Raw genomic sequence first — 17,314 nt, forward strand, 5'->3', positions numbered from 1 at the left:
AGACGTGGGAATGTCATGACTCTGCCCAGAGAGCTAGAAAACTCGAGACAGGAACTCGAGACTGGCTACACATTTTGACTTATGTTCTTTTAATCACTTATAAAAACTTAACAAAGACCTACATAAGCTTCTGTCACACTACAAGCCATCACGCTCTCTAAGATCTCAAAACTTTTGACAACACCTAGAATAACTAAATCCACCAAATGGGGTCGAGCTTCCTCATACGTAGCACCTAAACTCTGGAATAGCCTTCTGGACGCGAGGATTAGACACACTCGCCCAATTGTATTGTGCTGTGTTTTACATTTTCTGTGATTTCCTGTTTTTCGTAGCGCTATATAAAGCGCCATATAAATAAAATTGAAATGAATTGACTATTATTAGACACTAGTAGCTGGACCAATAAACAGACACAGCAAGCACATATATATTAACAACCTATGTTTCAAAAATTTTAAACATTTTATTAAAGATTTACTTTTAAGAACATATCAAATACAAATAAATATATAGATCTTTATTTGCCAGGGTTTAAAGAGTCTGCCAGAAAGGTAAATGTAGAAAAAACGGGAGTGTTAATGACGTTATAAAAGTCCGCGTTGGTGTGTGTTGAAAGTAAAAGTGAAAGTGATAGTTTCTGAGTATATATTATGCAAAATTATAGGTATTAACATAAATGTTCATAATGTGACTCAGATTAATAAACTTAAATAATAAATTTAAACTTGTTTTTATTTTGTTTATACAATTTATAAATAGAAAATGTACAACAACATTTACATTTTAATTTCCTTATTTACATTCCTGCTGCACATATTCTCATTTTTGCCAGTTCTGCGATCTTTGTATCCGTAAAATCACATTAACAAAAACTCGTTTTTAAGTTAACAGTTTGTTTCATTATTTTTACGGAACAGAAGATTATCTTCTCTATCCAGAATCACATGTGAGCATTCCTCCAATCGAGACCCTGCTGTAAAGAAAATTGTAATTTCACCTAAATACCTATACAAATATATCATATTCATATCATATTTTGGTCTGTTTGCATACACATGGTGCAATCATTTCTAGCAAACCAAACCTTAAAATATTCTGACACTCATTTTCATTTTATGGCTGTATTTTTGCTTCACCTTTGTGCACTTGTTATCATATATGAAATTATTAGCTGTCTATTTGTTCAACTGCTGCCTTGTATTAAGCAGGTAGAAAATCACATCAAATCATTCAATTGCTCAATAGAAAATGTTTCTGATGAGAATGAATAAAGAATTGATACTGTACTCACAGTCTTCTGGACGCATGCACACAGGAGGAACTTCACTAAAAACAGCCAAAATAACCTGAATCAAACTGTAAAGATCACACTGCGTCTACACAAAGAACAGAGCAAATAACAAAAACAGAGAATAAAACATATTTATTTTTTGCAAACCATCAAACACAAATCTAGAAGTTGCCAAAAGTTTATAGTATGACCCGTTGACGTGTCATCTTACATGTCTCCATTTATCCAGATAAGGCAACATGATCTCTCCATTGCTGTTGACATGTCTACTGGGCACAATCATCATATCCCGGGTGGGTTTCACATAGCAGATGGGGGCACTTCTTGGAAAACTTTCATTTAGCCACAAACACACAGGAATATTGTAACGTTTACCTATAAGGAATACAACATATAGAGTCATTGTGTAACGCGTATAAAACAATCAAAGATGATTTTCAAACATCTTTATGACTGGAATTTGAACCTCTAACTTGCCTTCATAAAACACCATGACAGTTCCAGTCAAACTTATCAAGTTCTTCACTGTCCCATCATTAAAGACTGAGAAGATTCACCAACAAATAAAGAAACCCAAATACTTAAATTGGTTATAAAAAAAAGGAGAATAAACAACTATTTTGTGGAAGTTAAACAACGTACACATCACAAACCACATTAACTTAATCCAAATGCTCACCAAATTTGTCCATCACAGCCTCGAGGTTTTGGTGCTGAGACAGAACCGTACAGACCTCTGATAGGACCTCCCTCCTGTGATCATATGTCTTTTAACCCATACAAATACAGTATGTCTTACTCTACATGTAATTTACACTTAATCTGAATTACTGTAGATGCTCAATTGTAAGAGATGAGAACAAATTCTTTTACATTTACCTTAGGCAGCATCCTCCTAAGATCACGGACAGTTGTTATGGTCATGGCTTCAAACAAAATCCACAAAGAAAAACAGCTCTTGTTTGTTAACAGCACCAACTTTATGAAACACAAGGTTCCGTGCACCTTTACCTGAAAGAAAAACTTATCAAGGCCTATGCCATCAGCCAATAGCAAATAGAGCCAGAAAAGGCTTTGAAGATAACACAAGCTATAAACTGAAGGTTATTCAATACTTGCAAATAAACATTGATGTGTCTGTTTGTGTGTCATCATTGGTTTTACAACAACAGGTTTTCATGTGCAAACAAACATTGTTGGGAAGGATTTATTCATTCATGTTGACTGCTTGTGGATGACCACTTTGATAAAATAAATTAATATATAAACAAACAAACAAACAAATAAATAAAATAATGAAAGGACACTAAATAAATGTAAAACTTTGAAAAAATATATTGCAGGTAGGCCTATTGATTTGCAGATGTTGTCACTATAGGGACATTGTGCACATTGTGCACTTCGACTAATTTTGCTGATGCTTATTTAGAGCAAACAGCTAAAAAAACTCAAATTCAATTCAGTTTTATTTATATAACGCTTTTCACAATGTGCATCATTCCAAAGCAGCTTTACAGGGGAAAAGTTGTGGTGTTTATAGAACAAGCAAATCATTCTGATAAATAATATCTAATAAAAGCAGTCTTCGGCGAACAAGCCAACACAGCCCTGTGACGAGGAATCCAGACTCCAATGATAAATAAATGGAGAAACCAGACTCAGCCGGGAGGACCAGGTCTCCTCTGACGTGTCACAGCTGCACTCAGTGACTTTGAGTAAAAGTTACTGAGTAAATGTTTATGAAAAATAGGGAGAGCATATTAGTTGTGATTTAGGAAATTACATTGCATTTGTTGAAACAGTTTAAAATAAACACCCTTTGAACACTCATTCCAAAGAAAATCATTCTTTACAACAAATCACTCTCAAAGCTTAAAATTATATTTAATGCCCTTAGTTCTTACTGTTTGATCAATAAGAAACAGACAAAATATATAAGGACAAAGGCTCACGGATATTCTTTCCAAAGTTTTAGTCTGATCATTTTAAATTCATTGCACTGGCAATTAAGAAATGTTTTTTTAATGTAAAATTTGTTTGACAAAAGCCACAATAAAAGCATTATTTAAATAAAAAGTACATTAAGAGACAGTTAAACGGAACATGCTTTCAAGGTCTACTGCATTTTCAAGTCTGCAATACTTTAAAATGTCTGTTTACTTAGTTTAACTGTATGTGATACCACTTGTTTCTACATTTGCATATTGAGTTCACTTGGTAATGTGTATTTTCGAGTCGGAAGTTAAAATTTTACAAAGATGATTATGTCTCAATAGAAACAATTTGTTTGGTTTGTTTTTAATCTTTAAACGATTCAAAGGATACAGGTATACAGTAAGTCATGGACTTGAGAATTATTGAGGCTAACAACTTGCGCTGTATAGCCGCAAAAACATTAATTATAAATATTTTCTTAAAAAACTTACTGTGTTTAGGTTAAATTATCCCTTTTTTATTCTGTGAACTATAACAATATGTCTCCCACATCTCAAATAAAAATATAATTTCTATTTCCATGAATTTGTAGAAAATGAAAACAGGGGAAACTGGGGGAAAATAACAAAAGATGCTCTATATTTTTTTCAGACCTAAAATACTGCAAAGAAAACGTGTTCATGTACCCTTTCCAGCAATACAAGAGTAATATTTATAGATGTATTTGGGGAAATGCTCAGATTTATTTTTTATTTGATAACCTCGATTTTAATCAGTTTTATTGTGTCTGGTCATCGTAAGTACAAACTAACCAACCAACCCCAATATCAAACCAATATCAATTGTTAAAAAAATGAATACTCTTATCTGTATTTGGGTATTGTATATAACATGTTATGCATGTTTATTGAGGTGTTCCTCCACAAACTTTTTGCCAAAACATTACAACAGATAACTCAACAGTTTTATTATTGAAAATTCATTCAGCCTTTTTTATTTTCTAATGGTAACGTTCTTTCGTAACATACACATGAACCAACACGCATAACTAATGCTCCTGTTTGGATTTCCAAAGCCTTATTCACAAACATATGTTAAAACAACCTGCATGTTAAGCAAAACGAATATCTCTGACCGTCGCCAGAGAATATCGTATACGTAGTTTCCAACGTTCTCCTCCTAACCGGTATGCTGTCCGTGAGGTGCCACTGAAGGGGGCGGGGCCATGGGATGAGGTCACTAGTGTCCAGTCATTGCAATCTGAGCTGAGGAAGGTTTGTGTGTTGTTGAGGTCGTGAGAATCGCCGAGTTCATTTCAGACCAGTGTCGAGACTTCAAGAACAATAATTTAGCAGAAATCCACAGAGCCGCCCGGCCTTAGCACGACGGGATCACAAATAAAGAGCATAAATGAGTAAGTCATTAGTGGTGTTTATCTGGCAGATGTGGACGGCCGGAAAGGTGAACCGGGTGGCAAAGCAAGGCGCCGTCCCGTTTCAAATGTTCGTTACGCAGACAGCCTCGCTGGCTAACAGTCACTTTCAGATGATGGAGTTCCTCTCGGGTCCAGTCTGCCGTACGGAGACAACTTCTGCCAACACGCGCCAGTCCGCTGAGAAAAAGAAAACATGTTTCACGTAAAACCGGACACAGTTTTGGGACACTTGAGTGAAATGTTTCAAACACTTTGATCTGAAAGTGTATGCTAAATATCTGATATTACGATCAAATATTTCACGTTTCAGTTACAACGTCATTCCCATAGTTCCCTTTGTTTCATTTCATAATTTTGATGATTTCATTATTATTTCTAAAATACGGAAAAAAGATAAACACGTAAGTTAGTCTCCAAAACCTTTTGACATTTTACTGTATATTAATAAAATACAAAAATATACAATGCAACACAATTTTATAATTCCTTGTATTTGGCACCTTGATCATGACACAACGCAGCGGCAGCTCATGCAGTCCTGACCGCTGTCGTCCGGAGGGTTCAGCTTTCTCATTTTGTGCTGCCGGATCTCTCGTACGAGGGTATAGAAGGCGTCCTCTACGCCCTGCAGACAGCACAGTAAACCACAGACATGATGAGAAGCCAGAAGCACATCATTGATTTCTGAAGCTGATGCTATATGATGCTTTCATGACAACTGATTGATCACAATCTTATCAATGCATCTTAAAGATAAGGAACAGGTGACCTTCAGATACGAATCAAATGGGCATTTCTGCATTTCTCATTGAATAAAGTAACGATAAATGTGTGTTCGCACTTTCTTGTTGACATCGTCAGATGGGCAGTAACACAAAGCAGCAATGATTCATTCCCTGCAGTGTTATACAACACACTCTATGTGTGTGTGTGTGTGTGTGTGTGTGTGTAGGTGGCTATGAGGAGGTTTACCACAGTAAACACTGTAAAGCCAAAGAATCTCCTGAAACTATAAAATACACAAAATCTCAGGAGGTCCGCTGACAAATATGTCTGAAGCCTGAATTATAGTATTGAAATTTGAAAGTATTTACACATTGAAAATGATGGACAGTCTTCCAGTAAACACTATCGGTGCCCTTCAACATTGTTTATTACAATAATAAACATTCTAAGATTTTTTACCCAATTTTGTTTTTAGGTGAACTGACAAACGGACAGAAAATATGCTTTTTTTATCCCACTCACCTGTCTGGTTTTGGCTGAGGTCTCGATGAATGGAATCCCGTAGCTTCGCGCCAGCTCCTGCGCTTGCCGCGTGTCCACCGTCCGAGCTGGGAGGTCACATTTGTTACCCACAAGCACCATGGGCACATCATCTGAGTCCTTCACCCTCTTGATCTGTTCCCTGCATGCAACAGGAAAGAGTTAGATCCAAATAATACAAGACGGTGTACTGTCTAACCTGATGTCAGGGGAATTCGTAACTATTTTATGAGGTAGCTGATTTGTATGAATTTGTACGTTCGTACAAAAATGCTGAAGCCCCACCCCTAACCCTGCCCCAAACCTAACATCGCTTAAATCGTAATAAAATGGACGGATGAGATCGTACAAATTAGTCCAAATTTGCCACGGAGTACATTTGTTTTGCTAAACATTTTCCAGCCAAAAGTTTAAAACAGTATAATGTAAAGTGAGTATTATACATAACTTAACGGCTGATATTAAACAGTGCATTTCTATTGCCCATGATGCACTGTAATTCATGTTTTAAAATCAATTATCTAGGCCCGTCACCCATAAATAACAACCTATTAGATATAATTTAGTTATCTTCCATTTATTTTTCCTTTCATGTCATTAAAAGCTCTCTCTTTCTCTCTCACAACTTTCTCTCTCTCTCTTTCTCCTCTAACTGAGCCAAAATCGATTTCACCCAGACTGCACTATAAAAGCCCCGCCTAAGTTTCAGCTGACCTCTCTTCGTGTTTCACGATCATGTTTGTTTTTTCTAATCTTCAAACATGTTATTAAAACAACAGCAGCTTAATGCATTGGATTCAGACATTGACAATACAATTACAAACTGTTGCTATTAAAGACGACATTTAAAACGAACCAAAAAAATGATTTAATTTACTACATAGACAATCTCCGACATTACAAATGTTTAACAAAAGCTGAGGTCAGACTACAGGATTTATTTTTAAACCCTGACCGATTAAGAAAGCACACACACAAGGAGAATCTTGACGGATCCTCTTATTAATATCTGAAACATGCTAAAACTAAAAGATTTTAAACTCTTGGAGCATCACCTACTACAGGAGAATATTAAGATTATCGTACAAGTGGACGCACGCATCACGTGATCCGTTCACCTAAAAGCGGATGTAAACATTGTGTAATGTATATCATAGACATATACAGTATATAATACCTAGACATAACTACTAACATTTTTATTCACAACCGAAATTCCAATATAAAGCAGTTTTATTTTCTACAATAAACTACAATGTGAGTAGGTAGGTAGTCCATATAGGTTTAACAGTCTTATAAGAGGTCATTAATCTATCATATAGATATTACGTCGCTGTATAGACGGTTTCAGCTGCAACGATTGAAAAAAACTTTATATGGCCAAAATTTTAATTCCGGTAGACCTCCGCAAAGACCTGTTGAGTAGTTTAAATTGAATTGAATCAAATGAATTTACAATGAAATATTTATATAAATGAATATTAATGTATATAAAATATAACATAAGTTGTTACATTATAACCAAACACAAACCAGAAATTAACGCAGGCACGTGCATCTGACGAAACAGTCTATAGCATCTGTTTAGGACACGATGTTACTGGTACAACCAGCAACATTATAAACTGAAATCAAAATACTACGAAAGTGTTAAATCTGGTCTCTTGAAGTAGCAACAGATTTAGCAGATGCATTTGCCTAAACATACAAAACAAAGCCAGACACGGCCCAACCTTTTAAATACAACATCTACAAGGCCACACACCTGTATTGATGAATGTCCTCAAAGGACTTTGTGTTATTGATGGCAAAGACGCAGAGGAAACCCTCTCCCGTCCTCATGTACTGGTCTCTCATAGCGCTGTACTCCTCCTGACCTGCAGTGTCCAAGATGTCCAGTAGACACGTCTCTCCATCGATCACCACCTGCTTCCTGTAGGAGTCCTGTCAAAACCAAATCCAAGGGTTCATACACAAACCATTTTATAACGTAATACATTTGAGTAAATACTGTACACTTCTGTGCACACATGATTTGAAGTATGATTCATGTTAGTAAAACAAATGATGCACAAGTTTAATATATTCCGTTAAAGGTTTTTCCCTAACGCAAATTATTCACAACCAATAACTGTAATTGATCCGAAAGAGAAAACTGCAGTAATGGAAACCCTTAATAGTCTGCAGGGATGCTTGCTTGTCAGACAGCAGAATTCATGGGTGACATATACATGCAGCTCTGTGCTCGTGTGTTAGCGTAGAGATAGCGGCCATAAAAAGGACATTGTTTGTCCAGAGACGGGCGTGGCGGGAAAACAGAATAGAGAGCGAGAGGAAGACATGCTTTAGCACGTACACACATAACCTCTCAGGCCGAGGGGAAACTCCTAGGGGTTTATTTGACACCGCATGTGCATAACATAGGCAGAGAAAGAGAGAGAAACTCATATGTGCGTTGTCTGACTGCTTTATTTTAACATTACAGTGTAGAGAAACAGAAAATATGACAGGATGAAAGCCGTGAAAGCCCCACAATCCTGAACTCAACTTCAAGAGCTCACTTGACATCCGTCACCGTCAAAAGTGGCACGCTTGAATGTGCAAAATGCACTCGGGTTAATGTAAGTGTTCTCACAAAAAATGGAAAAGATGTAGCGATCGATAGTAGCATTCTAACAAGAGTACGAAAACAGTGTCCATAATCCTATTTCTTATTCATCATTACATCATTGTATCAGCATGTATGGAATGCTGCTGTTCAACGATGAATCGCGATTTATCGCATTCAGAATAAAAGTTTGTGTTTACCTTATAATATGTCTGTGCATTGTGCGTATTTATTTTGTATTGTGCATGTGTTTATAGACGGTTTCAAGTGATAAGGTAAACAAACATTACCGCATATCCGCCGCATTCGTGGACTGCCCTTAAATTCCGTTACACATTTGCAAACATGCCTGTAGATTATTTTTGATAATAAAACCGAGAAGAACTTGACTAAACTTGTCCCTCCAATATTTTGAATTTAGACTGCGATATCAAACTCAAACACTAGATGTCGATGTGCCATACGGACTCTTTAAATGCGTCAAAACTACAGGACCCATTCAGCAAATTGTTCATTTAATAACATGAACATACAAAAAATCGTCATTATACAATCAAAGAATCATACAACTGAATATTAAAATGAACATAAATTAAATAAAATATAAATAGTTATAGTATTAGACACTAGCCAAACACAATCCGGAGGTTAACAGCAGTCCAGGCGTAAGTCCAATGAAACGGTCTACAGATACAAGAGTAATAAGCACAACGCACAGACATGCCTATGTAAACAAACATTTATTCTGAATGCGATTAATTGCAATTAAACATTGAACATCCCTCCTTCATAGTCGTCGTTATTGGCCTTTGAATGTAAAGCATATAAGATGTTCCCAGAATTATTATAATAATCCTGTATGTAATTTTAGATTAAAAAACACATATACTGTACACACAAACACACACTTTACCTCTATGGTTGGGTCGTATTCATCAACGAAGTGGTTCTGGATGAGTTGGATGGTGAGTGCGCTCTTGCCCACGCCACCAGCACCCACCACCACCAGTTTATATTCAGTCATCCCTTCACTCCTCTGCAACCTCTCGCCACACCTGAAAAAAAAACACAAATACAATCAACACCCACTGCATCCACCATAAACGACTGATACAGTACATTCTTGTTTTTATCCTCCATATTCGGATCTTTTTAAAACAGTAAGAGGTGTAGCCATTGCTAGAGATTTGTTGGTTTGAATCAAGGATATCTATAATGCCTGGGAAAAAATTTGCATTACTATTCATCTTAATGGAATTCGGCACTCTTTAATATTAAAACGACATTATTGGTTATATTGCAAATTATATGCGCCATAAGTGTAGAAAAATGTGAGGCTTTGTTGTTGTCGCCTTTGTTAACCGTTGAAGTCCAAAGTCTTATACTCTCTCTTGCTAATATTTAACAAACTGACTAAAACTACGCTGAGTAATGAAGACTACAACTTTATATATCAACTAAAGTCTGCAAATTATTACAACCGGTACACCTTTGCATAACTTTGTTTTGTTATACAACAACGTAAAGAGGGCCACATTATGCATAAACAAGACAGTTATTTATTAAAACGTGAATTTATCCAAATAAGATCTGGAATATTCCTCAAACCTTTACTGTAATCATTTGTAAAGAAAGTCACATAGAAACACAAGTGACACAAACTGTGAAATGAGAAACGCTTTCTGGCTCTTTAAATAAGACCCAAGTCGGAAAGAAAAGCCATTATCTGGTATCTGATCAATCAGGCGGCTCGGGATCAACTTCATGACATACAGTCTGAATCAATGCTAACTCTCAGTGCTTTTCAACAACTGTCTCTCACTAGTTGTATTATTACTGGATATTCTGTTAGAGATTGGCCTTTTAATGCACTGGGGAGGGGGTTGTTGTCACCTCACACATCAGGTCACGTTAAGTCACACCCACTGAGTGGCAAAAAGACGGAATGCAGCAGTGTTTACCATTATCTTTACTCCGTTTTAAACAGGATAAAGTTGTTGATTGATTGTTTAAACAGATTGAGCACGAAATCTGAGATTTCAGGTACAAAAAATATCTGGAAAACACAATTGCGCGCAACAATTCAGTGCCCAAGCACAGGTTGGTTCCTATGTAAGTCGTAAGGATCACTGTCGAGTCCTACTGATTTTTATTTCAGCAAATAATTGCGTGTTTCAGTCCCAGTTCTTTTGTTTCTACTATTGAAAAGAGCCGCCACTCGAAGGAGTGCAGGTTGTGATTTGGTTGTCCTTCGATAAAAAACTATATTTCATTTGAAGTGTCAATATACTGTAATTGTTTTGGATCCTGATTGGTCAAGTTTGCTTATAAGCGTTGCACCGGCGGCCACCAAATTTTGTTAATACTCTCCATATAGCTAGAAGAATTATTATGAGTGTCAGGGCTATAAGTTAACTTTTTTTCAACCAAAAGGTGGTAGCACAAGTAATCTTTAAAAAATTGAAAGTGGAACGTCTATCCTGTGTCAATCCTGTATTTCAATTCAAATCGTGGATCAAGATTCTTTGTTATGAAGATCGTAATATGCTTTTTTGGAAATATCGCCCAGCCCCATGCTAGCTGCTAATTTCTTTAGCAATATAACCCAAAGACTTATACAGTATGTTACTGTAACTAGAAAATAAATTGTAAGGTTTGGACTTTTTTTACATTTACATTGTTGGTGTAAATGACCACAATTTAAGACTTTCTCAGTTTTCAGTTTTTTCAACTGCTACTGTATGCAGTTTCTAGAGGGTTCCGGGAGTTCGCTAAGAGGTCGCTAGTTGCTCACTGGCCAAAATCAAAAGAGCCCACCCCAGGATATGGGGGGGTCACACATTTTTTGTAATACACCACATTTGTTACAGTACATGTCAGTTGTATTAGTTTTGCACTCAATATACTTACTAAAAATAAGTTTACACATTGAAAATGAAAAGGATATACATGCCATACCAGTGGATAGCGATGTCACTTTATAAAGAAGCAGTATGGATACCATTTTCGGTGTGTACACAGTGTATGTTTATGCTTTCATGTTAACAAATCAGTTTTTAGTTGTTGTATAATCAGCCCCTAAATATGATCAACATCTCTAAGGTTCTTACTAAAGTACACAAACAGAGAATAAAGATGCACGTTTCAGAAATGTTTCTAAAGTGAGATGCAATAAACTGTATGATCACCATCCAGGACATTACCAGACAGTCAACACAAGCTATATTAGTCTTAGGGTGTGGAGTTTTATAATTAGATATTTACTCGCTATCATCTGGTCTGTAAGCTCCTTCTGAGATGACTAGAGGTTAATTATTAATGAAATTGGAACTGCAACCTGCTCAAGGCTCTAGCACACTGTACAGTGAGTTACACTTAAGCCCTGGATGATTAATAAGTAACTCCACACACCTGCACACACACTCTTATATACAAATCTGAACTATTACAGGCACAGGGCAAAGAGTTCATACGTGACAGCTATTTGTATAACTGATGCTACCTTTAGAATCCTCAAAAATAACCAATGTTGAGCCAAATGGATGAACGTGATACTGAAAATGAACAAAGATGTTACAAATGAATCATTAATATTGTTAAATTATAAACACCGAAGTGGTTTATTAGAAAATATAGATTTTTGTATATAGATATTTATACTAAGCTAAAATAGATTTTGACTAAAAAAGGGGCTTTGACATAACTTTATGCTTAACTATCTAGTTAAACTCAAATATAATGCGAGTTATGTAGTATGGCTGTCACAATATCCGATTTTTTCATTTTACAGTTATCATATGGAACAAATAATGTTCTCAGTTAAATTCATCTTTAATTTGATTCATTTTTTGTCTTCTTACTAATGCCAGTAAATAATGGATTGCCAGAAGGATCTGTTTTAGGGCCTTTGTAATTCTCCATAAACATGCTGCCCTTTGGCAAACATGGGATTAGTAGACAATACCCAGTTATACATTCCGTCACAACTAGACGAAATCTCTTAAACAGATGCTGAATTATCACAGGTGTAAATAAACACAATATCAATAATCATGTTTTTTAATATCAAGGTTATTGTCAATTCCGCAATATTGTGACACGCCCAGTGTGAGTCAACCAGTCATCACCGGGAAAATGTGGTGTTGCTGGTGTTAAAGGAATAGTTCAAGAGACATTTGGAAAAATATTGGTAACCAAAAACCGTTGGTCCCCATTGACTTCTGAAATACAAGACTTGTTTGTGAATGTGATGTACAGTTAACATGCTTCAATGTGCGGAACCTAGTGAGCCGTACGATTTCAAGTCGAATGTACATCCCTATGTGCAAGTAGTCCATCTCACCAAATAGGACTGTGTATGTAATATAGGCCATTAAAAAAATCCCTTTAACTATCCTAGGGCACATGAGACAGAATTATAATTACTCACATGCTAAGAAATATTAAAGTTTGATTTAGTCCTTCTGTCAATGCAACATGTTGTTTGGGATGAACGCTTGATCAGTTGAGAGCAGCACAGATGGGACTCTAGAGATCCCGTGGGGCTTTCTCAGGGGTATCCAACCCTCTCTCGTTCTCATTTCATCTCACAGATTCATAATTAGTGCTGTGTGGCTTTAAAAAGATCCAAATAAGCCCCTATGCTGTTTGGGAATAAACCACCTAACTTGGACATAACATTGGTTTATTGGTAATTATGTGTGGCATGTTGTGAAATAAGTGTGTAGACACAAAACCACTGAGACATTTCTTTCAAAACAAGTTGTGTTCCACAGAGTACTAAACAGGCTCTGTGCGACCTGAGGAAAAATAAATAATGAAAGAACTTTTATTTTTGGGTGAACTATCGCTTTAATGGATCAAGTCAAAAGATCCCATCCCCAAGTCCCTGGTGTTTGGTTGGCTCAGATCTCTCTTTCGAGTATAAATATACTCAGTGTCTGACTGTCACCATGAACAAGCTATATAAACCACCCATTTTGAAACTCTATAGTCCCCCTGGAAGCTTACGATAAACTTATGCAACAAAATACTCACACTGTACTATGATAAATCATGCCTGTAATGGAGCTGAATTTTCTTGACTCCAACATTTTGTATTGATATGGCAAATGAGATATTTTGTGCCAGAAAAATACAATACACAATCTTAAACGCTTAGGCAATGAGATGGATCACAATGTTATTTGTTAAACAATATGTTAAGGGACAGTGCCCAAAAATAAAAAAAGTTAAAAGGCAGAACCTTGCTTGCGCAATTTAAATCTAGTTACAATAAAGTTTACTTAAAGGGATAGTTCACACAATTTTTTTATTTCGTCATCATTTACGGAAGAAATGTATACAGGGTTGGAACAATCTGAGTTTGGGTGAACTATCCCTTTAAGTAAACGTTTTTGTAACAAGATTTAAATTGTGCAAGCAAGATTCTGCCATTAACAACGCCCTCTGTGGCAACTTGTGCAGTGCGCGTTTTGACCAATTCTGAGCTTGTATTGATAAAACATTTGTTTTAGTTTTAGAATAAAAAATGTGCTGGATAAAATAAAGTCATAATTAAATATTCCAGTGATTCACTTGACGTTCTGGACATGCATCTCACAGATCTCTGCTGGAAAAAACAATAGAATCCTAACAGCAACCATCAAAGAAATATTAATGGTCTCAGTTGAAATACCATTATAAACCATTAGGTTCTTCCATCAAAACCATTACAAAATTCATTTTTGTAGTGAGTTTTGGGTATTATTCCAATAGGATTTAGTGTTCTATTGGTTTCCATCTGCCACTTAACCCTGCTGAAAAAACAATAGAAACCATTAAAGAAGTTATAATGGTTTTAAAGGGATTTTTATTGGTTTTAAATGGAAACTGTAATGGTTCTTCTTCTACTGGTATGTGATGGATTCTATTGGTGGGATGTTAAACCGTTTTGGAAAGGAAATTTCTAATGGTTTTAATGGAAAAGGCGAATGGTTCAAACATGGTATTTTAATGGAAACCATTCGAATTTCCGTATTGGTTTCTGTTGGGTTTCTATTCTTTTTCTTCAGCAGGGAACACATCCCACCAGTAGGATCCATATACCAGAATACCTTAATAATTTCCATTAAAACCAATACATTCCCATTATAACAATTACATCCATTGCATGCTCTATTGTGTTTTGGGCAGCGTTCTATTATTTATAGAGCAGGGATGGTAGTTTCTATCCAATTAAATGCTTTATATCCATTAAGTTTGTCAATGACGTCTCAAGCTTTTAATAATGTAAATGATTTTTTCAAGTAAAATTAAATTCTTTGAACCTTGGATATCTTTTTTACGACCACACTGACTCCGATTCACCACAGATGGCATAACATTCAAATGATTTCCTTAATAATAGCGGGCCAAAAATGACAGTAATCTTTAATCTTATGTTGCTAAAAATGATGTTGTCAAAAGATAAGAGTCTTCAAAGTCTGAAGCATCCTTTTTCCCTGAGCCGCAATCCTGCAACAAAAGTAAGGGATTCCTGTTGGGTTCAGGCAGTAAGAAGATTCTCACATGGGAGATGAAGGAATTAAATACTGAGGAACCATAACAGATCCAGACTGAGCGAGCTACTGACATCATCCCCCAAAATAACCATCACCGGCCAGATCACTACATCTGCCTACTGGCGCAAACAGGCAAGCGCAATGTTTTCTTCACGAACACTCCTGTTGAACATGTTTCAATTTCATATGGCATGTTACGAGCAGTTTGTATAGTTTGTTCAATCCTATTGGAATAAAACCATGTATGACATATCGCTTATTGCTCCCCGAACTCTGTGTGAGTCACTTTGGATAAAAGCATCTGCTAAATGACTAAATGTCAATGTTATAACCTAAAATAACTAGGAAGTGTAAACAAAACGTATGAAATGCTACAAATAATGCTATAATTCATATTTGTCCATTGTTTTGCATATAAAATCAAACACACTCATTCAACAATACAGTACGTGCATGAATCCCCATACTGTCCTTTCTGCTCAAATCTCGGACTTTGAATACGCACAGCATCCTTAACGGGGAAGTCTGATACACAACAACCTACAAATACAGTTGAATTAATAATAATTATAATAAAGCCATTGACTCATTGCAGATAACATCACTTACCTCTTGTTCGTTACAGTAAACAGACTAGGCTTCAAAAACACATCTTGGTTGAATTTTCTTATCGGAAAATCCACGGAAAACACGAACTCGTGGATAGAAATAAAGTTACGTGTGCTCTAAATGCATCAAACCTTTGCACTGAAGTACACCCAACTGAACTCGATTGCCCTACGACAAGATTATTAAACTTCCGCAATGCTCTTTATAGTCAGAAATTGCGAATCCTACTATAGGGAGGGTTTTGAATATTTATGAGGTGACGCTTCGCCAGCGGACGACTTTAAGACAAAGCGTTCGAGATCTACTTAATATTAAGTATACAGCCGCTGCTTATTGGACGGCTTCTACAAAACGTCAGCAGGAACTAATTAATATTCAGGAGCGTCGTTTGCGCCATAGTAGCATTCGCAAGTGTGCGTACAGTACTACGGGGCGTCACCCCAGTTTATACAGACTTGTAACTGTCACATGGATGGCACCCAAACTTAAACACGCGTTTTGTTTTTGTTTAGCCCAATCGCGACAGCGTAACCTGTTCGTTTTTACCGAAACTGTGCGTTTTTATTCAGCGCTGAACGAACAGCCCCCAGTGACTGGAAGTTTTTGAGAACAGAAATCAAGATCGGCTTTTTGATCGATTATTACAGTCTGATTCAACGATAACTGTTCTGGGTTATCGGTGTTCCGACGCCTAACGCATTTCGCCGTTGAACGGGAACAAAAACAACACCGCGGGCTTTAGATTGAACAAACGCAGGCTATTGTAAGACATCGTAGAAAACACAGAGTATAATGTGTGGTCAGTCAAACACACATGTATAATGCGAGTACAAGTCACGAATATGTCCTCTGTGCAGACTATCTGTGTGTGCACATTATAAAATAAACGAATAAATAAACACTAGGTAAACAACGCTCCTGCCACTAAGAATCGCTACACTAATATTGCATTGCAAAAGATGCGCATTTTTTACATAAAAAAGAATCACTTCACCTTTTATTTCCCGAACACAGTCACTGTCCAGTCGATTTCGTTTATTTGGAGATTTTCCCGGATTACAATATATGCCACAGAGAGTCCACTATGAACAATGTGCTCCGCTGTAGTGTGTGTGTGTGTGTGTGTGTGTGTGCAGCACAGCCTACGCCCAGCCACAGCACCGCCCCGGCAGCCAAATTACAAACTCTACTACGGTTTGGGTTGATCTCTTAAATATTAAGTACGTGTCACGGTTTCTCTCTTGTAGACTCCAATCGCTTTATTTATTTGTTTGTTATTTAAATGTAAATGGTTTGTTAATTCTTCAGTCGACCACTTTCCTTTCAGCCATTCAACGGAGGGGAGAACGTAACGTTGCGTAAATAATATTCATGAGGCACGACCTTTTCCATAGTAGGAACAATTTCATCTGGGTTTATTTAATCGCACACGTATATTCCCTTTAAAACAGAGTACTTATTTTAATCGACGGTTTCTTTTTCAAAATAGAAATATGAATAGACCTCTCAATGAAAGTGATGTAATACCCGTGCCTTTACGTATAACTGTATATTATTGTTTATCTTTTTACTCGTAAACAATCACACACGAAACTTAACTGGGATTGGGTAACAGTTCAACATTT

General features: G+C 36.5%; 2 protein-coding genes across 5 annotated transcripts; both read right to left on the reverse strand.

Moving 5' to 3' along the window:
* Window positions 1-717: 717 nt before the first annotated feature.
* Window positions 718-2,345, reverse strand: LOC306890712 (tumor susceptibility gene 101 protein). 3 transcript variants are annotated; one of them, XM_079450632.1, is made up of 6 exons: window positions 2,174-2,345; window positions 1,974-2,047; window positions 1,772-1,837; window positions 1,506-1,669; window positions 1,295-1,379; window positions 718-976 (listed from the first exon to the last, which is right to left on the reverse strand). In XM_079450632.1, the coding sequence occupies exons 2-6, from the start codon at window positions 1,984-1,986 to the stop codon at window positions 888-890; spliced, it is 417 nt and encodes a 138-aa protein (XP_079306758.1). In that variant the 5' UTR covers window positions 1,987-2,047; window positions 2,174-2,345; the 3' UTR covers window positions 718-887. The 3 variants fall into 3 exon arrangements, with proteins under 3 accessions (XP_079306758.1, XP_079306757.1, XP_079306756.1); XM_079450631.1 differs by having other exon boundaries at window positions 718-973; window positions 1,974-2,061; window positions 2,174-2,342; XM_079450630.1 differs by having other exon boundaries at window positions 1,974-2,061; window positions 2,174-2,342.
* Window positions 2,346-3,154: 809 nt separating this feature from the next.
* hrasa (HRas proto-oncogene, GTPase a) lies at window positions 3,155-17,028 on the reverse strand. 2 transcript variants are annotated; one of them, XM_079449968.1, is made up of 6 exons: window positions 16,684-17,028; window positions 9,452-9,593; window positions 7,696-7,874; window positions 5,913-6,072; window positions 5,165-5,289; window positions 3,155-4,841 (listed from the first exon to the last, which is right to left on the reverse strand). In XM_079449968.1, exons 2-5 carry the CDS (start codon window positions 9,560-9,562, stop codon window positions 5,170-5,172), a joined length of 570 nt encoding a protein of 189 aa, XP_079306094.1. In that variant the 5' UTR covers window positions 9,563-9,593; window positions 16,684-17,028; the 3' UTR covers window positions 3,155-4,841; window positions 5,165-5,169. The 2 variants fall into 2 exon arrangements, with proteins under 2 accessions (XP_079306094.1, XP_079306095.1); XM_079449969.1 differs by lacking the exon at window positions 16,684-17,028 and adding an exon at window positions 15,690-16,337 and having other exon boundaries at window positions 3,595-4,841.
* Window positions 17,029-17,314: the final 286 nt, after the last annotated feature.

The sequence above is a fragment of the Barbatula barbatula genome (genome assembly GCF_947034865.1).
Source record: "Barbatula barbatula genome assembly, chromosome: 25".
NCBI lineage: Eukaryota > Metazoa > Chordata > Actinopteri > Cypriniformes > Nemacheilidae > Barbatula > Barbatula barbatula.